The sequence below is a fragment of the Haliotis cracherodii genome, unplaced genomic scaffold (genome assembly GCF_022045235.1).
Source record: "Haliotis cracherodii isolate W230 unplaced genomic scaffold, xgHalCrac1.p SCAF_9, whole genome shotgun sequence".
In the NCBI taxonomy this organism is placed as follows: Eukaryota; Metazoa; Mollusca; class Gastropoda; order Lepetellida; family Haliotidae; genus Haliotis; species Haliotis cracherodii.
This window is the reverse complement of record NW_027266343.1, coordinates 8,510,188-8,533,706: the sequence shown is the minus strand read 5'-3', so window position 1 is coordinate 8,533,706 and position 23,519 is coordinate 8,510,188. Positions and strand designations below refer to the sequence as shown.

General features: G+C 41.0%; 1 protein-coding gene across 1 annotated transcript in view; it reads left to right on the top strand.

Moving 5' to 3' along the window:
- The first annotated feature begins 17,803 nt into the window (after positions 1-17,803).
- The window catches only part of LOC139452301 (TWiK family of potassium channels protein 18-like), an 86,802-nt gene continuing 81,086 nt past the window's right edge, over positions 17,804-23,519 (top strand). The window contains exons 1-2 of the mRNA XM_071233723.1: positions 17,804-17,884; positions 21,285-21,895. Coding sequence (XP_071089824.1) covers positions 21,805-21,895 — 91 coding nt within the window. The 5' untranslated portion in view covers positions 17,804-17,884; positions 21,285-21,804. The remainder of the gene's footprint in view (positions 17,885-21,284; positions 21,896-23,519) is intronic.

Genomic DNA, 23,519 nt, shown 5'->3' with positions numbered 1-23,519 from the left:
AGCTGACAAATTGTCCTAACCTCCAAACACGATACATGGCGCCTCCCAGTAGATCAGTAACATTTGTAGACATTTGTGTCAGTTGCGTCTGTCGTTGTCTCTGGCTGTTCACTTCGAACTGTGTTACGTCGAGATTTACCCCCAGTGTTACGTTTTGAATGTTCTTAAGCTCCTCGATCAGACATATTCTAGCTAATTCCAAATTATCGAGTTTGGACCAGACGATCTAGTGATTGATATTATGAGCAATGATCCCCGTTGTCAGGGTACGTCGACACGTTTCCAAGCCTGGCCACCCGATCCGTTTAGTCGCCTCATATGACAAGCGTAGGTTGTTAAATACCTATTTTAACTCCTAATCCGAAAGGCTGTTATTCTCTTAAGGCATCACTGGCAAACAGCAGCATACAATGAATATGATCCTGAAACTACGACTACTTGCGTGTGCAAGAAAGACAAGGTTGCTCGGGACCAACTGTAAACCGGAATCCCCCGGGGGCTAACGTTCAGTTGACACGTCGTTATGTACCTGATACAGTGTTAATCTCAATCACTCACTTACTTGTTTGGAAACAAGCAGATCTAATGTTCCAGAAATATACTGCACTGCAAAAGAAACGTCACCATGGATAGATATATGAGAAACCGTATTTGTCCAAACACTGTAAACATACTTTGAGACATATTATAAAGATGAAACTTGGCAAAACTGATCATCAAGGTTGAAATTAAAGTGTCAAATGTTCTTAAAGTGAAACACAACTCTAGACTCTGAGAAAATGGCATCACAAGTCAGTATCTCTTGTGTCCGCCATTTGTATTGATGAATGCCGTGCAACGTCGATACATGGAATGGATGAGGCGGTTGATGAAGGCCATAGGCACTTGAGCCCACACTCTGAGGAGCGCCAGACGCAGTTCAGCTTCAGTTGTCGGCCTTGGTCGGACGTCATTCAGACGTCTTTGAATCTCGTCCCACAGGTGTTCATTGGGATTTAAATGGGTTACAATGAACTAATGTAATATGGTATAACGTATTCTTATGATCGACCGGTCTTTGGTCCAAGGGTAGAGCGTCTGCCGGGAGAGAGGAAGGTCAAGGGTTCGATCCCCTTCCGCGTCATACCAAAAAGACGTTAAAAGATGGTACTTGTTGTTACGCTGTCTGGCGCTCGGCATTAAGGGGCTAAAACAAGCACTGGTCGGCTCGGAGTCAGTATACTGTGTCTGAGTGGAGTATTCATGTTAAACTGAGGCATGGTATCTCAGTGGGCTAGCACTACAAATCGGCATCAGTCCGGACTAGTACAAGCAGCCACACACACGTACATGCCCGTCGCTATATAAGTGCAATAATCTTGGACGCGATTTAAAACCCAATTTCAACTCACCTATTTTTAAAATCCTTTACTCCCCGATTGACAAATCTGAAAATGACAACACAATGAAGTCATTTCAGTGCACAAAAAGTCGAAACCTTCGTTAAGTCGTTCAGTCATAAAACTCGGAAAAAATTGACAACTTGAAGAAAAGAAGTCTCATGTTAAGTACGTGTTGATATATTGGCTTACGTGTCCCCATTAAATCATACGGAATCAATTCATCATCTTGTCTTTCATATTGACTGCATATTACTTCGGCTTATTTTTTGCAATGCCATTTTTAAATTCAACTTCAAAATAGTTCTAGTGAAAGATGCAGCCTTGTAGATTAAAGCCGCCTCCGTGGTCTAGTGGTAGAGCATCCGCCCAGAGAGCGACAGGTCCGGGGTTCGATACCCGGCCGCGTCATACCAAAAGACGTTAAAAGATGGTACTTGTTGTTACCCTGTCTGGCGCTGTGCATTAAGGGGCTAAAACAAGGACTGGTCGGCTCGGAGTCAGTATACTGTGTCTGAGTGGAGTATTCATGTTAAACTGCGGCATGGTATCACAGTGAGCTAGCACTATAAATCGGCATCAGTCCGGACTAGTACAAACAGCAACACACACACACACACACACACACACACACACACACGTGCATGCACGTCGCTATATAAGTGCTATAATCTTGGACGCGACGTTAAACCCCATTTCACCTGACCTCACCTTGTACGTTCAATGTATTGTTGGCAAACTTTTTTTCTTACCTTCCCCTTACCGTTGAACAAATACATGTTCAGATTGTTGACAAATGTGCGCAGCTGAGTAAACTTGGTCGGTTTAGTCCGTGTGTAACCCATAAACTAACCCATTGCGTATTCATATTGGGCGAAGAATAAGAGTGAGTGAGTGAGTGAGTTGGATTTAACGCCGCTTATAACAGTATTCCAGTTATATCACGGCGTGTCAGCTTAATGTGGAAGGAAAGTCCGAAGTGATGCAGGTCTCAGACGTTTACCACTTCAGTGAAACGCACGAGCACGGGTATTGTGCTGACAAACATAAAAACATAATCGGGGGAACCGGGATTCGAACTCACAATCATAGGTATCTGGCGTGCCCAAGGGACGAAACTTTGCACAGCGAATCACGGCTCCTTAGACGACTGGGCCACCCGTGCGAGTTTTGAATTCGAACCAACGATCATAGTTTTCTGAAAGTTTTTTTTCTGCAGGGGCCGACACTAAAAAAGCTTTAATTGATCCTGGTATCAAAGGAAATACAAATTGCAGCCTTCGCCACCAGCAGAGCAATTGCTGTAATGGTTTGTCACTCCAACCAAACATTCGACGTGTAGTGAAGTCTCCATGTGTAGTTACATTGGTAATTGAGGATGTTAATTTAGCATATATAATGGTACAGATTTATACCACGTTGTTGGGTAAATTGCTAAGTTTGCTGTGTGAACCAACAGTAGAACCTGTTCAGACTTCTAGTGGGGCTCGGGTGGCCCAGTCGTCTAAGTAATTTCGCTATGCAGAGTTGCGTCCCTTGGGCACGCCAGAAACCTATGATCGTTGGTTCGAATCCCGGTTCGCCACGATTATGTTTCTAGGTTTGGTAGCACCATACCCGTGCTCGTGGGTTTCACCGAAGTGGTCAACGTCTGAGACCTGCATCACATTAGGCTGACACTCCGTGATATAACTGTAATACTGTTAAAAGCGGCGTTAAACCAAACTCACTCACTCACATAGACTTCTAGAAGTGACATAAACCGAACAACTCATGTCATCAACTGCTTCTTGCTAAGGTGGGGCACTGATGGCCCGGTTGTTTAAGGCGCCGTGATTTGCACTGCAGAGTTGCCTCCCTTGGGCACGCCAGAAACCTATGTAGGTTAGAATTCCGGTTCGCACCGATTATGTTTCTAGGTATGCCCGTGCTCGTCGGTTTCACCAAAAGTGGTAAACGTCTGAGACCTGCATCACACCCCATATTAAGCACACACTCGTAGGTCCTAATAATAACACTGTTGTCGTCTGCATCAAGGGGATTCCAGTCTAACGTATTTAGGGCTTTCAACTGACAGAAATTACTATTCTACATGTATGCAGTATTTAAAGTGAACTCCACCCACTTAATCCCACTTCACTTATCCCAACAAAGATAAATTAAATGTTATAAAGTCAATGAAATACTTGATTCGAATAGCTACTCCAGTCCGAGTTCCAGATAAGTAGTGTATTTGAATAAAATACACAAATTAATTCACCATTGCCAAGTCATGTTTAAAACCTAAACATATATTTCTTCACAAGTCTTTGTTTACTAAACTAATACAGCAATGACACATGCGTGAACTTTGCTTCATGCATAAAATGCATAGGACAATGAACAATGCAGAGAAATGGCGTTGTGTCTCGCATATTGTTGAAAGGTATGTTTATGACATTAGTTACACAATTATATTAGGACAACTGTAGCGTCTGACAACTGGGGTTCTGACAATTTGGGTATCTGTCAACTAGAGTGTCTGACAACTGGAGCGTCTGACAACTGGAGCGTCTGACAACTAGGATGTCTGACAACAGGAGTGTGTGACAACTGAAGTGTCTGACAACTGGATCGTCTGACAACTGGGGCGTCTGACAACTGGATTGTCTGACAACTGGAGCGTCTGACAACTGGAGCGTCTGACAACTGGATTGTCTGACAACTGGAGCGTCTGACAACTGGAGCGTCTGACAACTGGATTGTCTGACAACTGGGGTGTCTGACAACTGGAGCGTCTGACAACTGGAGCGTATGACGACTGGATTGTCTGACAACTGGAGCGTCTGACAACTGGAGGGTCTGACAACTGGAGTGTCTGACAATTGGAGCGTCTGACAACTGGAGTGTCTGACAACTGGAGTGTCTGACAACTGGAGTGTCTGAAAACTGGAGAGTCTGACAACTGGAGTGTCTGACAAATGGGGTAGAACCCCGTCTGTGTAACAGATGCAAATTAGAAGTCACCGGAAACAGCATTTCAAGCATAATTTGTTTTTTAATGTCTACGCACTGATGTAAATTACTCAAAAGACTCGAGAACACCGAAAGAAAACTATCAATACCAAGTGTGTAAGATAACTTATGAGTATGCTCATTAACCAAATTACCCGCAACACTGTTCGATGAAGTCACAAGATCAATTTAAATTATTTGGACGACTCGCTGACAGCAGCACGTATGTATTATAAGGACGCTTCAATTATTATCGTTATGGGAAAAGATTAATATCAGGACAGCCAGTGCTCTGTGTTGGCTTCATTATGAACAAGTGAAAGTGGGCTGCGGTATTCCCAGTGGTCTAGGGAGTTGCGTCCCCTAGGAGTGCCAGAAACCTTTGATCGTGAGTTCGAATCCCGGTTCATGCTAGGTATGTCCACGCCATTACCGTGCTCGTGGGTTTCAATAACAGAAGCTGCTATTTCGGGCTTTCCCAAAATCAAGCTGACATGCCGTGTCAGTATCAGTTCTCTGAGCTTTGGGGTTTTAAATAATATATTTTAAAAAACTCAAACACTGTATTTGTCAAAAAATATTGTTAACTAAATGTCAATTATGAATACGATGGAATATGGAAAAGCCTAAATCATATACATAAATATATTCAAAACCGTTCTGGTAATTCATTGAAAGTTTGCTAAGATATGCTTGATATGTTTGTTTTGAGTGAGTGAGTTTGATTTTCCGTCGCTTTTAGCAATATTCCAGCAATATCACGGCGGGGGACACCAGAAATGGGCTTCACACATTGTACCCATGTCTGGAATCGAACCCGGGTCTTCGGCGTAACGAGCTAAAGCTTTAACCACTAGACTACCCGTCCACCCCTTTTAAGCTATGCATTATCCTATGAGTGAGTGAGTTAGATTTAAATCCGTTTTAAACAGTATGTTCCAGTGTATATCACGGCGTGTCAGCTTCATGTGGGAGGACATGTCTAAGTGATGCAAGTCTCCACTTGAACTGAAGTTGAAAGTTATTCACGCATCTTTGAACAAATAGTGTGTGCTAAAGAGTAACTCAGGAACTGGCTATTGTGGAGTTTTCAACGTTATATCGTATTAATAATAGTCCATTTGCAATGCGCAAATGTCATGTTAATGGGCCCCATAAACATGTCAGCAGCACCTCATGAATTTCGTAAGACCAAACTTAAATTGTGGCATGGTCGGGTGATCACAGTCTGCGATCGGTATGTCAGTGTACGGTGTTGGTCGTTCCTCATGCTATTAACCACTGGTTTGCCAAGATTTGATTATTTACCCACCGCTGGATACAGCTGGAATATTTCTGATTAAAAAAACTATCTTTCGTCATGTAAATGTGGGTATTACGGGTGATTTTCAACGATCGTCTTTGTCTTGATTCCGCGGCATTGACGTCAGACGAACGCGTAAAGAAAACGGACAACATTCCTTTACACCCCGGCGGACCGCCTCCGTGGTCTAGTGGCAGAGCGTCTGCCCAGAGAGCGGAAGATCCGCGGTTCCATCCCCGGCCGCGTCATACCAAAAAACGTTAAAAGATGGTACATGTTGTTACCCTGCCTTGTGCTCGGCATTATTGGGCTGAAACAAGGACCGCATAAATAAGGCAATACACAACAAACCCCATTCATAGACGCACGCCTCTAATAGTGAAGGTGTGTGCGCAGATTCTTCCAAAGCCCTGGAAAAAAGTCTATTTTGTACAGGCTGTTTCTGCAAACTGACGTCATCACGTCAAGTCACGTTATTTTAATAAAAGCGACAAAACCCTAGGCCTTTCCATATTATAAGGAAATCTCTGCCAAAAGCAGAGTCGATTGTACGATTCATAGTTTATTATAAGCATGTGTTTCTAAATCACTATCAAAAAGTGATGATATTAGGTGTTCGCAAAAAGATCCTGCCCTACCTGTGGCATCCGTCACAAACACCACATGTAAATGCAGGTCAAATAAAAACGAACACGGAAACATATGGTAGAAGTCTGAGCAAGAGTCGTATGACGCTCTTTGAAATCTACGTGGAAACAGCATGTTTAATTGTACCTCAAAAGTTGGGGAATGTATAGTGTAGGTGTAGTTTAGCCAAAATAAAAGCCTATTGAATGGACGGGCGGTTCTCAAATGGGTACAATGGGTGAAGCCCGTTTTTGTGTTCCCAGCGTGAAATTGCTGAGAGGGACGTAACACCATACTCACGATTCGCTGTGTAGAGTTGCGTCCCTTGGCACGCCAGAAACCTATGATTGTGGGTTCGAATCCCAGTTCGCCCCGATTATGTTTCTAGGTTTGTCAGCACCATACCCATGCTCGTAGGTTTCACCGAAGTGGTAAACGTCTGAGACCTGCATCACTTCGGGCTTTCCCTCCCACATTAAGCTGACACGCAGCGATATAACTGCAATACTATTAAAAGCGGCGTTAAACCCAATTCACTCACTCACTCATACTCATGCACACTATGGAATACAGATGGAATCTGTACATTGCGATATGTCTGAATCGCCAGTAAAATGTACACTTCAACTGCCTGAACATGGACGGCCCTGATTCTAATTTTGTCGATGCATGTATTCTGATATTACCGTTTCCTAGTACCAGGTGGCCAGCTGTCGACGGTCGCACTACAATGGCAGTCAATACCCTGCTGTGACTGTGACCTCAGCACGACGCCCCAGATCTCAGGCATTTAGCGCGACACAGCTGCACATACATATAGAACGTTGCCATTCTGTGTTCATACAAGCAAGGCTTGATCATTGAAGGATTTTTTATTCGTGTCAGTGATTTCACTTCTCGATTAAAATGCTCGATGGGTTCAAAGTATTATTAAGTCTTTCAGGGGAACGTGGGGAAATTTTAAAAAATGTATAATCTTTTTTAGCGTCTCGATGAAACCAACGAACGCGGTCATATTATACATTTCTATATTACTCGTATGTTGTACAGATTAACCCAGGGATCATGACAGGCCGAATCTACGATTGGAACGCAGCGGATCCTGGTACCTAAGGGGCGCAACTTTGCTCACAGTGTTTGTACATCTCAGACTAATTGATAATCGATGTGATTTTGGTTTGTTATTTGTTGTCTAACGCCGATCTGTGGAGGTATATTCCATGTATATAGCTGCCATGTAAATAATCAAGTCTGGGGCAGTGATTGGTATTGTGAACAACGATCAAATGAGTCACCGAGCAAATGGACACTGGATCAATAACGTCGCCCCATACGACCATGGTAGCGTAGATTGCTGAGGGAGTGACTTAGCGAGCGAGTATGGTTTTACGCCGCCTTCAGCAATATTCCAGCAACATCACGGCGGGGGTCACAAGAAATGAGCTTCATATCTTGTACCCATTTGGAGAATCGAACCCGGGTCTTCGGTGTGACAAGCGAACGCTATCACCACAAGACTACCCCACCGCAATGGTTCCTAAGGAACTAACCCGAAGTCACCGTGACAGTTGGTGAGGCGAGGTGAAATGTCGCGTCCAAGATTATTGAACTGTGTGCGTGATTGCTTGTACCAGTCCGTTTTTCTAGTGCTCACCCACTGAGATATCATGCCACATTTTAACATGAATGCCCCACTCAGACACAGTATACCGACTCCGAGCCGAACAGTCCTTTTTTTAGCCCCGAGCGCCAGGCAGGGTAACAACAAATACAATCATTCATGCTGACAAACCTAGAAACATAATCGGGGCGAACCGGGATCCGAAGCCACAATCATAGGTTTCTGGCGTGCCCAAGGGACGCAACTCTGCATAGCGAATCGCGGCGTTTTAGACGACTGGGCCATCCTTGCCCCAAGAAACCTTTAAGAGCCTCCTTGGACCTACACATATACTGCGCACAGAGACGCGTATACATTTAGAATTTTAAATGAGGAAACAAAACACCGGATGCTGAAGACAAGCACTGAATTATAAAGTTATACAAATGTCTTATACGTCACGGTGGTATGCATGAAAACACTTGATGTATATAAAAATAATCGAAAAATACTTCATTTCCTCAAAACGTGTTAGAATTTCAGCTGAAAACAAATCTCAACCTTGACGATCTCGTGTTACAGTGCAAGTGACGCATGAATCTCACACTCGAGGAAAGCAATCTGCGTCACATCTGAACTGACATCCAGGACCGTGAGAACGCTTTAGGTCTTTCGCTTTTATTAGTTCATTGACTAACTTTTTCTCTCAAAACGTCAATCATACAAAAATTTATATTTCAATTTCTGTGTTTCTTTTTTTCTTTAGATTTTTTTGTGAAATGTTACAAGAATGTTATTTAATTTTGACGTCATAAATGTACGAATTTCGGATCATTGAGCAATACTACTTGTTTCAGTCAGGTAGGGAAACATTCTGTTATTGTTTTACTCTTATATCCATTTACCAGACTCGGCGTTTATAAATGAACAGTTTTACACTTAAATATTAATTTAAGTACAATGATTATTTGATTAACACGAAGTATAATTTAAATTTGTTCCACATTTCTATTTTTTTATCGGAGGATCCGTGACGTCTTAAAGAAAGCCATCAAGCAATACCCTTAGGCTGGAAGACTTAAAGTACCACGTGACCTGAAACGCCATTTTAGCTGAACATGACGTTAAACATTGCAGGATAATATAAGCCTTGTCCTAGCAGTATTTGAAATGACGGTAAGTAGTGGTACAGCATTACCTGGGTAATAGACAGCAATGTTCGAAGGTCAAGGTGAGTGTGGACCATTTTACCCACTGGAGTGAGTGAGTGAGTGAGTGAGTGAGTGAGTGAGTGAGTTGGGTTTAACGCCGCTTTTAACAGTATTCAAGTTATATCGCGGCCTGTCAGCTTAATGTGGGAGGAAAGCCCGAAGTGATGCAGGTCTCAGACGTTTACAACTTAGGTGAAACCCACGAGCACGGGTATGGCGCTGACAACCTGGAAACATAATCGGGGTGAACCGGGATTCGAACCCACAATCATAGGTTTCTGGCGTGCCCAAGGGACTCAACTCTGCACAGCGAATCGCGGCGCCTTAGCCGACTGGACCACCAGTACCCCCTTACCCACTGGATAACCTAACACACTGTCACATGAGGTAGAGACGTGTCATCACGGGTCTAAATCCATTATACAACATTCGCCTACAGATAGTATGGCTGTAGAGAAATGCTACAATAGCAATTATATCTTACGTGTTACTGAGAGAACACCTGGTGTCATCACTGATTTACCATTACGATAATCATCATCACTAATTTGCCCTTAACGCCCAATGGAATATGTATGGGAAGATAATCGCGACTGATTATTCTATGGCGTTGATGAATATATTTTTATGCATTATGCATGAACTCACAGCCCTATACTTTTATCAGCTGGGTAGAAATTGCAGCAATAATCAATAATAATGTATCAAATAAAAACCGAACAAAAGCACTCGAGCTCTTCAAAGTCCATATTCATACAATCATCCGTGTGACATGACCTAGAGTACGTTGTTCTCTTCAAATGTCGATGTGACATCTTTATGTCATATAATGAGCTTACTCCTCCCCGTTGCATTCACGACCGTAGCTGTCACTACGCATTGTCATACTAAGCTGATCGGTAAATGTTGTCACCGTTTGTTGATCGATAGGTTAAGCCTCAGCATCTAATGTCGTTGTTGTTTTCCGTCTAAAGTGTTTATTTAATGTTCATGTGGTTCAGAGCAGGTGTTTCTAGCTGTATGGGATTATTCAGTTGGTGTTTCAAATGTTTTTGATGAATAGAGCATGGAAATACAGAAATATTAATATTGAAGTCCTTTAAGTGGTTAATGTTATCACACAAACCAGAACAGCGATAATATTGACTCATCTTTTGATGAGATGGTGCCAGGCGGATTATCAAATCGTCATTTGTTGATCTCAGGTGAAAGATGTATAATTGAATCATCTCTTGACGAATGATTTGACGTAGTATATGCAAAAATAATTTGAGAAGAAGTTTATTCACGAATGAAGGCCACGTGGCCCAGAGTTCATTTACAGGAATAATATATGCTATGCACATGCACATGCACATATTTTCTTACAACAAACGTTCATATTTTTTTCAATTGTATTTACATAGGTAAATGTCTTTTTAATTATATGGACAGGTTTTTAATAACAGAGTCATTTCTGATAGATAGGAGACTGATACATTTTGGAGCAGATGGTGGCACATAGTAACATTTTGGAAATAAATTTTCTCTACTATTTTTATAATAAGGACAAATTAACATAAAATTTTCTGTTTCATAGCGGTTACATTTTATACATAACTAAACGGTGACTCTGTGGTTGTATTAAATCGAGCTTTCTGTACATTTCGATTATGGCTTAAACAACGGAATTTACATAAAGCTCTAAGATGGTCTCTTCCGTATGCTAAAGTAGACAGATATTTTTCAGGTTCGAGTAGAGATTTATAAGATGAATAAACATCAAGGGAAGAAGAATTTGTGATTTTGTAATGCCAGTTTTGGAATTCTATATCTTTACATCGTTGTTTGATTATAACCATGAAGCATTTCATATCGCCAGCATTTCATGAGACAACCACACATATGAAAACGCAGTTTGAAACAATAAATGTTTCATATAAGTAACACAATTAGTTTGACCATTTTCGTCAAATGCTTTTTACATATGGTAACAGGCATACGGATATCTTGTTTCATGTAATCTAAGTAGTCGACACCAGTACTTAATACAACGACTGTAATAGTGTACACACAGTGATGTTGTTCCCAGTTCTCCTAGAATTGTATTTGTTGGTGTTCTTTTACCAAGAGAAAGGACACTTTCAACGAAATTACTCTAAACCTTTTCAATGTTTTTTTCAATAGGCACATCCCCTTATTTCTGAGCCATATAAAAGAACAGCAGCAATCTTTGAATCAATATTTAAGCAGCAGTAGAAAATGGGAGAGATGGGAATTTCTTTATCGTATTTAACACCAAAAAAAGTCGCTTTCCTTGCTTGAATAGTTAGTGTATCACATCCTTTGGTCCAAACAAGCCTTGAAGAGAATAGTAGAAATATGATACAACTTCAATTTGTGAACCTTTGTAAAACCATTTCTCAGTTTTCTTCAGATAACCACCCTTTCTAAAAACTATGACTTTTGTCTTATCTAAGTTAACTTTTTACTGCAGTCCAATAACACAATCATCAACAAGAGTGACATCATCAGCAAATAATAAGAACGTGATTTCATCAAAATTATCTTTCACAAATATGCCTCTTAGCCCAAGATTCTCCATTTCACGTACAAACAGGTTTATAAAAAGCATAAAATGAACATGCATCCTTGTCTAACACCACTTGTTGTGTTAAAAAGATTTGTTTTCACATCTTCAACCCTTACACATGCTTTTATATTTTCGTACATATTTCGAAGGATTATACACATTGTACCACGAACACCTCGTTTTAATAACAACTTTTTTTCTATCTACATAGTCGCAGGCTTTTCTAAAGTCTATGAAAGAGGCATAAACTCTGTGGTTTGATTTTCTAAGATATTTCTGACATAGGGATTGTAGAACAAAAATGTGATCAGTGGTGGAATAATCATTTCTAAATCCCGCTTGTGCTTCGTGTAGCATAGCATAAACTTCGACCCAGTTTTGTATTCTCAGTTTTCAGCACTGAAGCGACAATTTTACCAACAATATTTAAAAGCGAAATTCCCCTGTAATTTTCCGGATTTCGAGCGTCACCTTTTTTATACAGTGGGACAATCATTCCTATACTCCACTCATCTGGAAATTCGCCGTGATCAAATACAGAAGTATATTCAAATATGACACAAAGGAAAGAGCATATCAAAATGAGAAGGAACACTGTCAATACCAGGTGCTTTACCAGACTTTAAACATCAAATAGCTGCCCTTATTTCATCGTCAGTGATGGCTTTGGACAGTATATCTGTAGTATTACAATAGTCACAATTATCATAATCATGTTTGATAATCAACTCTTTCACATTTATATCAAAATCACTATGTGATTCTGTATCTTTGATAATTAGCAATTTAGGTAGTTGTAAATATACCAATCAGAACTTGATACACTGTTGTGAACACTTGGAGTGCAGCAAGGAGTTGATCTTTCTCCAGAACATTTTACAGTCGTTTGACTGTACAGCAGATTCAATCTCGTGTACAACATTTTAAAAGGTTTTTTTTATTTTCCTAACACAATTTATTGTATATGTTCTTTGCTGTCGTGTAATTTTCTAAATTTTCTCCAGATCTGTAGTTCCTTAGAAAATCTAAACATATATATTTCTTTCTCTTGGCACATAAACATTCAGCGTCAAACCATGGAGGTTGTCTCACTCTATCATATGATTTATTACTATTTATAACTTTAACGTGATCGCCAGCATATTGGAATAATTCGACAATTTTAGCAGACGCTGCATTTACAATCGAATGTACAACATCCAAAACATCTTTAACTACATGGCTGCCCATTTCAGAGTTTAATCGACTTTTAAACTCTTCTTTACCGTAATCATGCCATTTGAACTTGAGTATTGTTTCAGAATAAAGATCAGTCTGCCTGTGATATGGCTCACTATGGGAACTACATGGAAGTTTTAGCTGACATGAAACTGGTAGATGGTCAGAATCCGGTCTAGAGTGAACAGCAAGATCTATGATATATTGGAACATGTTTGATGATGCGATAAAGTAGTCTACCAAGCTAGTACTGTGGCAAAAACACAGTATCTTAAGCGACATGATGGAATGGCTCGATCATTATATTACCGTCTTCGCCATGCTTGTTGTTTGGACACAGAGGTCCATCCATGGTACGACCCGGAATATGTGGAGAGCATCATGGAAAATGATACATACAAAATGCTTTATAATAGGCCCGTATACAGCCTCAGACGCATCCAGACCAACAAACTTGATCTTGACCTTTTGGAAAAATCTAATGAAATCATTTATATTGTTGAATTGTTCTGTCCCTTTTGACACTAACGTGATTGACAAGATTCAGGAGAAACATGGGAGATGTGCAGACCTTGCTTTCGAAATGTCACGCTTGCATCCCAAGTACCAAGTTGTCCGACTCCCCATTTTTCTCGATGCCTTAGGTTTGGTACCTCCCAGTCTGTTGACTGACATTGGAAGAGTACCAGGGTTTGCTACCAGGATTACAGCCCTTCTGACAAAACTGGGTAATGCAGAAGGCTGCAGTGTTGGGGAGTCTTCACATTCTCCGAAAAGTTCTGGGTGGGTTTGTCTGGACCAGACAGCGGTTAATGGGAGAAGTCCTATTCGCTGTCTGGGCTGCGTGTAGAGGGGGCAAGGGCCCTGAGCTGATGAGCCTAACCAGACTGTGCCAGGATCACACAAAACTTTAGTGTGGACTTAAATGTTGTAACCACTGTCGAACAACTTTTGAGCAAGAGTTGTACTACAGTATATAAAATCTTCGAAGAAATATCAAGCTCGGTTTTACCCCAAACATTGTGAAATGTGGACATCACACGCTGGAATATTTCTAGACATAAAGGAAAAGTTGACTGTTGGAAAGTTGAAGTCATCTCTCTCGTCATAAAGCATTATTAAGAGTAAAGTAAGAAATAACAGTGAAAGTTGGAATTTGAGATCAAAGTGTTGAAATCTACCATGACCATTGATAGTATTGTTTTCTTATAGGGGTTTCAAACAGGGGGTTTCAAATTACAAAATAATTGTTCAAACGACTTATTTAACAATAAAGGTAAGCAAGTACTTTCAGGTTATTTCTGGTTGCATTTGGCACCAAGGTCCAACAGCGTCGGTTCGCTTTCATTTGACAAATATTGCTGTTGCATTTGAATTTAAAGGAAATGAGTAATATTCCAATAATCTTGTAGCGCTCTGAACTGGTTTCGCTTGAGAGCTGGCTCTTCGGTCCTCATCACTCATTCCACACACAAATGTCAGCGAATTATTCCGTGGGAAGAAAGATTGAATGGGGGAGGGAGGGAGGGAGGGGGAGGTGCTGACAAACTCACGAATTCACGATCACGGGAACAAGACACGTCTAAGTACGGGATGAAAACCTGAATTGCTGCTCCGCACGTGCCCTCGCCATCTCTCCCCAACTTTACATCAGACAACGATGCGCTGTTTAAGTTCTTTCGCCACCAAACAACGTTGTTAATCAAAATACAAGTTGGGTATAATTCAACATTTAGTCACACTGGTTAATATGCAAATGGTCGGCATTATGCTGTAGGGCATATTTATTGAGCACTTGAGAAATGCGCAATGGCCAAACTGTGATTAATAGCATTGATAAGGTTAAATGTCCACGTACAACAGTTTGACGGTAATCAAACACATACAAGACCGACGTAATACGCACATATAACAGTAATTATGTCGGGAACGCTTCTTGTTAACTTAATGGGGGCAGTGCACAGTGTGTTTAACTCCAAGTGCATTGTGTGATTTTTTCTAAGAGACACCAGACAATACCCTGTTCTGCAACACGTGTTTAATGGGATTAAAGGTTTCAAGCTTGAAAATATGCATGGGTTATTTCCCCCTCTTGACATAAAAGGGCGGTCGGGTAGCCTAGTGGTTACCGCGTTCCCTCGTCACGCCGAAGACCCGGGTTCGATTCCCGACATGGGTACAATGTGTGAAGCCCATTTCTGGTGTCCCCCGCCGTGATATTGCTGGAATATTGCTAAAAGCGGCGTAAAACCATACTCACTCACTGTTCTGATACAATCGGCCCCGGCCGTGTCATACCAATTGACGTGTAAAAATGGTACTTGTTGTTACCCTGTCTGGCGCTCGGCATAAAGGGTTTAAAACCATACTCACTCACTCTTGACATAATGTAATGGAAATGTTTTGTCAATGTTAGCAGTTCAAAGTCATTCAGATACCATTTACTTTAAATACAGTGAGCAAAAGTAACACTATGTTTACAATTGGATCACATTTCGTTTGATCTCCTACACAAGAGATACCGCGTAGCCAGTTCGGAATACTAACGGTCGTTGCATCCTGTTTGTGTCTGATAACATGACCTTATACTAGTGTAATAGCTGACACATTAGGTATCGTGCGGGGTCAAGGTAGCTTTGTGGTTAAAGTGTTTGCTCGTCACACCGAAGAACCGGGTTCCATTCCCACATTGGTACAATATGTGAAGCCGATTCTCTGTCTAACCCGCAGGGAATTCGGTAAAATGCTACATAAGACCCAACTCTAGGAGTCACTATTAGAGGCATTTTGCTCTTGCAATAGTTTTACAATACTTAAAGAGTAGGAATACACATTTTGCTATTTTATTTAGATACTATAATGAAAACCTTGGGATTCTCATAGTGTAGGTCCTGATGTCCTTTTATATGTTGGCGGGGGCACGGGTGGCCCAGTCGTCCAAGGCGCCGCGATTCGCTGTGCAGAGTTGCGTCCCTTTGGCACGCCAGAAACCTACGAGTGTGGGTTCGAATCCCGGTTCGCCTCCATTATCGTTCTAGGTTTGTCAGCACCATACCCGTGCTCGTAGGATTCACCGAAGTGGTAAACCTCTGAGACCTGCATCACTTCGGGCTTTCCTCCTATATTAAGCTGACACGGCGCGAAAAACTGTAATACTGTTAAAAGCGGCGAAAAAACCCAACTCACTCACTCATATTTTGTCAATATATCCACTGTGTTCAAGGATCAGCGGGTCACTGGTGGCCAAGTCGTTTGAGGCAGCTCAATTCGCTGTTACGAGTTGCTTTTTTTGGACTCGCCAGAAACCTATGGTTCTGGGTTCGAATCCTGGTTCGCCCCTCTATGTTTCTAGGTTTGTCAGCACCATACCCGCACTCGTGGGTTTCAAGAAAGGTGTCAACATCTGAGACATGCATCAACGTCTTGCTTTCTTCTCACATCAATCTGTCACGTCATGATATAACTGGAATAATGCTAAAAGCTGCGTTAAACCCAACTCACTCACTCACTCATTCATTCACAGTTGTAGTGGGGAGTGTGGTGGCTCTGGTTATACTTCTGACATACATTAATAAACATAGGCTGAATGAATAAACACCTGTCTCCTCAAACAAGGACCCGTGAAGATTCCGGGGTAGAATAGTTCTTCAGCAACCCATGCTTGCCGTAACAGGCGACTATGCTTGTCGTAAAAGGCGTCTAACGGGATCGAGTGGTCAGGCTCGCTGACTTGGTTGATGCATTTCATCGATCCCAATTGCGTGGATCGATGCTCATGATATCAATCACTGGATTGTCTGGCCCAGACTCGATTATTTACAGATCGCCGTCATATAGCTGGAATATTGCTGAGTGCGGCGTTAAACAACAAACCAACCAACCAACCTTAAACAAGATGCTGTGTAAATAATCAATAAAATGGAAATGACCATTTGCACCTTATTCTTGTTGCTCCTTCTATCAATATTATCGATAATGGAGAGTAATATCGATGTGAACTAATGACATTTTATCAGGTGATCGATTAATTTTCATCGCCCCTTGAAGACTTACGATACATCGACGACCCGTTATTGCCCCATCAATCTCTTTCCATTGTTGGACATTGTAACCAGCTTATGGTTGAGTATCTGTAGCTCGGGGGATATTCAGACAACGTTCATCTTAATCATCCCTCAATATAAACTTCACCGCTATTTTGCCCTTGACGCCCAATGGAATCTATTACGGCAGATAATCGGGAGTGATTATTCTCTGGCGTTGACTTTTTATTTAGGACTACAGACAATATTGATGCCAATTCTATTTAATAAACGTGAATCAATATTTTGAACCTGCGCAGTATAAATTATCAAAAGCGGGCGTTCTCTGTTATATACAATCTGGGGTTGTATGTACTGCATGTAAGTAATTAAGGTAAAAATACATTCCTAATTACATGCTCATTATAACTGCAGCGAAAACGTTTTGTTTTTTTTATTATGGGCCTATTGCCTGCATTTCATTAACAATCTAACAAGTACCATCCTCCAATATCTAAGAGGAAGTTTGAAAATATTTTTCGCCTCGTTGAGACTATCTTGAACTAAATAAAGGAACAATATTGCATACACTGGAATCTAGAGCATAACGTCTTCAACATACAGGCGCATATCGGGATTACCACAGCAACAATCCACAACACCGGTGTGTCGATACCAACTAACTTTGTCGTCACAACATTTGGCATGGAAATATGTTGCCCTTGCCACAACTGGGACCGTAACATTTTAAACACCAAAGTACGTTTAGCTGAGGTTTGCAAGCTGTGTTACAGCCCAGTGTTGCTGTGCGTCCACGTGTTGGTGTTCGTGTACAGTACATACACATCGCTGTCTGTGGAGGCACAACGCGAAGGATTACTCGAATAACAACCTGCGTCTAGTGCTTACTTGAGAAAGCAGTGTGCATCTACGTGCTAGATCTCTAGATGCTGTTAAGGTAAGGTTGTTCAAACATATTGCGTATGAAGAAATCCATGACTACTTGCAGCCATCAATCAGTGACCTCTTCATTTTATTTAAGATGTTGAAATTCAATTTGCTATAAACTATAGTGTTTTACTATAGAGTTTATTGGATGGACAACTGACAACGCCTTTAATCTGAACTGTATATCTGATAAAGATCACCCTTGTCATCTCATTGAAACGACAGTTAACATTACATTACATCGAGTATTACTGATCAGAGTATACATGTATAAGCAAGATGTTTTATATCTAGTGTCATGTAAATACACTGGCGGATTCGCCCTTGTCAGAGGTGAGGTGAAATTGGGTTTAACGTTGCGTCCAAGATTATTAAACTTATATAGCGACGTGCATGTACATGTGTGTGTTTGTTTGGCTGCTTGTACTAGTCCGGACTGATGCCGATTTATAGTGCTAGCTCACTGAGATACCATGCCGCAGTTTAACATGAATACCCCACTCAGACACAGTATACTGACTCTGAGCCGATCAGTCCTTGCTTAAGCCCTTAATGCCGAGCGTCAGACAGGGTAACAAAAAGTACCATCTCGTAAGGTCTTTTGGTATGACGCGGCCGGGGATCGAACTCCGGAACTTCCGCTCTCCGGGCGGACGCTCTACCTCTAGACCAAGGAGGCGATGCCTTTGTCAGACATTTAACATATCAATATATATCTGTTTACTTCGTGACACATGTATAGCGAGCATCTAACACAAACATCACCGTCTACCACCCACAACCTACCACATTTGTTATTTCAAATCCCAAATCCACCTTACACCCCGCTCACATGCACATTTACTAACGTAAGTAATTTTACACATGTGTGACTATACATTATTGCGTATATGTAAATTTACTATGTGTTCGCATCTTAGGTGTGTAAATAAAGTATGTAAATTGTGTAAGGCACACATATTCGTCAGTCTGCTCACGACTTTCAACACAAAACAGGTTGTTTTCCAATCAAAGTTGAATAAGGAGAGAGTTACTTCGCGAAGAATTTCGCGTGAAGCAACATGTGTTTGATGTAATTTGTACACAAAGTTTTGACTCCTTGAAACCAAAAGAAAACACCGTCCGCTTAACTCTGTATATACGCATCAAAGTTGGCAACAGTTGACAATTTGTACGGTGTTGGCAACAGAACAGATATTATTTAGATCCTCCTCCTACGTTGTTACACATTGCAACATTGCAACATATACACACAGTGTAAATTTACATTTACATTTGCACCTGCTCCAGACACGATGCAAATTCGCTCCTGGTTTAAATATACACACATGAGTAAACGCGTAAACGTATATATTCCTACCCACGTTTGCATATATACGCACATATATATAGAGGCGCATGTGAACGGGTATTACACAACTAAAATCTACTCGCAAGCAAGACGGGTCTACATCGTGGTCCGTTCATGTGAAAGGGTCAAACCATTCCAACCAACTTTATCCGGTAAATAATGTGCAAGAGAAAGGGACAAGAAGTTGACTGGAACATTAGACTTAAACCATGTCGTATCTTGTATTGATATATTTTAACTCGTCCGTGTAAAACAACGAAAACAGTGGAACAATTCAAAGAGTTACCCTACCTACTTAGAAATAACATTCCCGATTTGTGTGGACAATTAAACTGTCTCAAAATTGTTTATTCTGTTCAACAATTGAGGTTCGGCGGATCCTTTACTCTATAAACAAAAAATCAAAAGCCTTCAGGAATTCTCGTCCTACCTGCCAGATCTTCCACGTCATTTGCATTGTTAATTTAAGCAAAACACGTGGCAGCTCTTGGTGTACTCTATTATAAATAAGGATGGCGAATTTAGCACCAGGTTTCACAAAATGCATGCTATGTAATATAAACAGGAAGTCGGAGCTCTCCTTCATTAACTCTACGTGCCCCGCCGATCCCACGAGAAGAAACCCGTGAAAATCCGCGTTGGATGGAATTGGTCTTCAGCAACCCATGCTTGCCGTAAAAGGCGACTAACGGTCAGGTCCGCTGACTTGATTGATGCATGTCATCGTATCCCAATTGAGTGGATCGATGCTCATAATATCACTCACTGGAATGTCTGGTCCAGACTCGATTATTTACAGCCAGCCGTCATATAGCTGGAATATTGCTGAGTGCGGCGTTAAACAACAAACAAACAAACACTAGAACAACTCATTTATTCCTTGTCCCACGAACGGTCATTAATACTGCATCTCTCAGATCAACGTTTCAGCTTCTTGGGAGAAGTTTGTCACTTCGACTACCGAGAACTGAAATTACAGCTTCAGAACACTTTTATTATCCGCAGATCAATTCTAGAAAAGAAACAAGTAGTTTTAGCAGTATGCTTAACTTCATATAGGGAGATCAAACTGATTCTGCTTACAAACATTACTTCGTGTATTTGTGCAATATTGGCTATCGCCTATGACTAAATCGCAACCATGATCAATAACGTTGTGTAAAAGATGGATTTGAAATACTAAATGCTCTGTAACATAGCGCATGTAAAGTAGGCATACATCACACATCATCTGTGTATGTTGTTTCATGATGCCAATTAGACGTGCGTCAGAAAAATCTGCTCAAAGTCCATGGTACGAATCCAAATATATCATAAGCATGTGGCCCTTGAATATCCGGGGTAGAATAGGTCTTCAGCAACCCATGATTGCCTTAAGAGGCTGCCGTGCTTGTTTTTAGAGGCGATTAACGGGATCGGGTAGTCATGCTCGCTGACTTGGTTGATGCATGTCAACGTATCCCAATATTGTAGATCGATGCTGGATCACTGACCAGTGGAATGTCTGATCCAGACTGGATTATTTACAGACCGCCTCATATCGCGGCGTTAAACAATATCATTAGCATATGTTTATGAATCATTATCAAATATTGATGATACCATATGATCCCAAAAAGACGAGCGTATTCCGCCCCATCGGTAGCATCTGTCACAAACACATACAAAGGCAAGTCAAATAAAAAAAGCACGAGAACGTATGAAACAAGACAAAATAGGGAATTACACTGGACATCATTGTGGTCACCAATTCGTCAAATTTGGTAATGCCCTTCAGGTGTCCACCATAAAACGTTGGAAGCCCTTGAATATTTTACCCTGATGAAAGATTTTTTTATCAAAATTCGTTTGAAGAGCTGGCTCGATTGTACACACGTTTGGAGCGGGTGAATAGTGCTCGATATAAAGAAAATTTGACTATTGGAAAGTTGAAGTCATCCTGCTTGTCAAACAGGATGTTACAGTCTGCAAGACCACGTTATTTGCATAACGATTTCAGTGTTTGTCTCATGTGATGTGCCATGTGAATACATTAATATACTATTCTATCCTTTTGCAGCCGGTGACAGTTGGTATTGCAACATAACATTGGACTAACAGCTGTAAAGACCATCCCCTACAGAACCCGCAGTCGTCGATACAGTGTTAACAGTCTAACTACAATATGTTTCAGACAGTATTCTCAACAATTAATTCCGGGCAATAAATACGAGGCCAGAAATTCAGGAATCCAGAAAAGTCAATGTTGAAAGTGCTATTGTAGTTCTCATATATGCGACGATAATGCCGTGTGAGAACGCTGTGCGCGGTATATAGATTACTGTGTGAAAGTAGAATTTAGCCGACCCTTCTGCAGCGGCTATTTGTATGTACATAGAACTCGTGATTGATTATTTAGACTGTGATACAGAGGAGGTGACTCGCACAGTGCAGAGGCGCGGCGTTTCTTGGGCAAGTTATCTGGACGAACTGAACACGGACTGTTCCTGTATATTTGGAGGATTTACTTCATAATCGATCGACATTTTGCAGGACTAAGGAGGATCAGTTGTACAGCTTTCACACAGCTTCACATCGCCATGGCGTTCTTCCTACGTGCTATGTTCCTCAGGAAGAAGCGGGGTTCTTCCAAGAACCCTGTGCCTTCTGTTGAAGTCGAATTACCTCAAGGTAAGTTTAACATGTAGGTCTTACAAGATTAGTGAATCATTAAAGGTTAACGTAACATAGGCATTATCTCAGTCATAGTGACGGTTGTCATCAAGTGCCATACTTTGTATGACTTGTCGAGATGAATGTGGTTATGAGGTAGCAGTTACCATCTGTTCACACAAATGTATTGATTTCATGAAGATATGTCACATATGAGGTTGACAAATACTGGTGGGTTAACACAAAACCACATTACTGGTGGGGCCATATTGATACCATGCTAACGTGCAACCATATACATTTACAGCTACAGAGCATAACCCACCTGTTGTAACCATATGGAAATATAATACGTCAATGCAGGGAACGCTGTTATGATTTCCTGCCGAAACAGATTCCATAGAGTGTTAAGGGCAAAATAGTAATAGATTGTAATTATATGAATGGGTCACTGAAAATCAGTGATGACACCAGTTGTTCTCGAAAATGGTAATCACAATTTGCATAAAAAAGGAAGTGTTTGTTTATTGCATGACATTAACATTGCGACAATACTGAATGGCATTACATGTGTAATCATATGGTAACATAATTACAGGTGCAATTGGGAAGACACCACAGCACATGTGCAACCTTTCCAAACATATGGAGAAGGTTTTACAGGTGCAACCTTTCCAAACATATGGAGAAGGTTTTACAGGTGGAACCATATTGAAACAGTATCACAAGTGCAACCAAATTTAAACATCATTGCCAGCGCACCAATATGGAAACAGTGTTAGACGTGCAATCATATTGAAACAGCATTACATGTGCAATCCTAATGAAATAGCATTACAAGTGCAACAATATTTAAACAGTATTGCCAGTGCACGAATATGGAAACAGTGTTAGACGTGCAATCATATTAAAACAGCATTACAAGTGCAACCACATTTAAACAGTATTGCCAGCGCACCAATATGGAAACAGTGTTAGACGTGCAATCATATTGAAACAGCATTACAAGTGCAACCCTAATGAAACAGTATCACAAGTGCAACCATATTTAAACAGTATAGCCAGTGCACCAATATGGAAACAGTGTTAGAAGTGCAATCATATTAAAACAGCATTACAAGTGCAACCACATTTAAACAGTATTGCCAGTGCACCAATATGGAAACAGTGTTAGACGTGCAATCATATTGAAACAGCATTACAAGTGCAACCCTAATGAAACAACATTACAAGTGCAACCACACTTAAACAGTATTGCCAGTGCACCAATATGGAAACAGTGTTAGACGTGTAATCTTTTTGAAACAGCATTACATGTGCAACCATAATGAAACAGTATCACAAGTGCAACCATATTTAAACAGTATAGCCAGTGCACCAATATGGAAACAGTGTAAGAAGTACAACCATATGGAAACCACTATCACAGCACCATCACTTTTTATTGTGAGCATGGGTTACATAGGGAAGGCTTTCGAGCTCTGAAATTCAGATTGATTTAAATGGAGTTCTTAAACTGTTTTCCTTCGTGGGCAGATCTGAATGTAATTCCTTTACATACATTCGATGAGCAATGATTATTTCAGAATCGTCCATGGAATGCATTATTGGTGAAGGCGAATTAAGTGAGACCGTATTTACA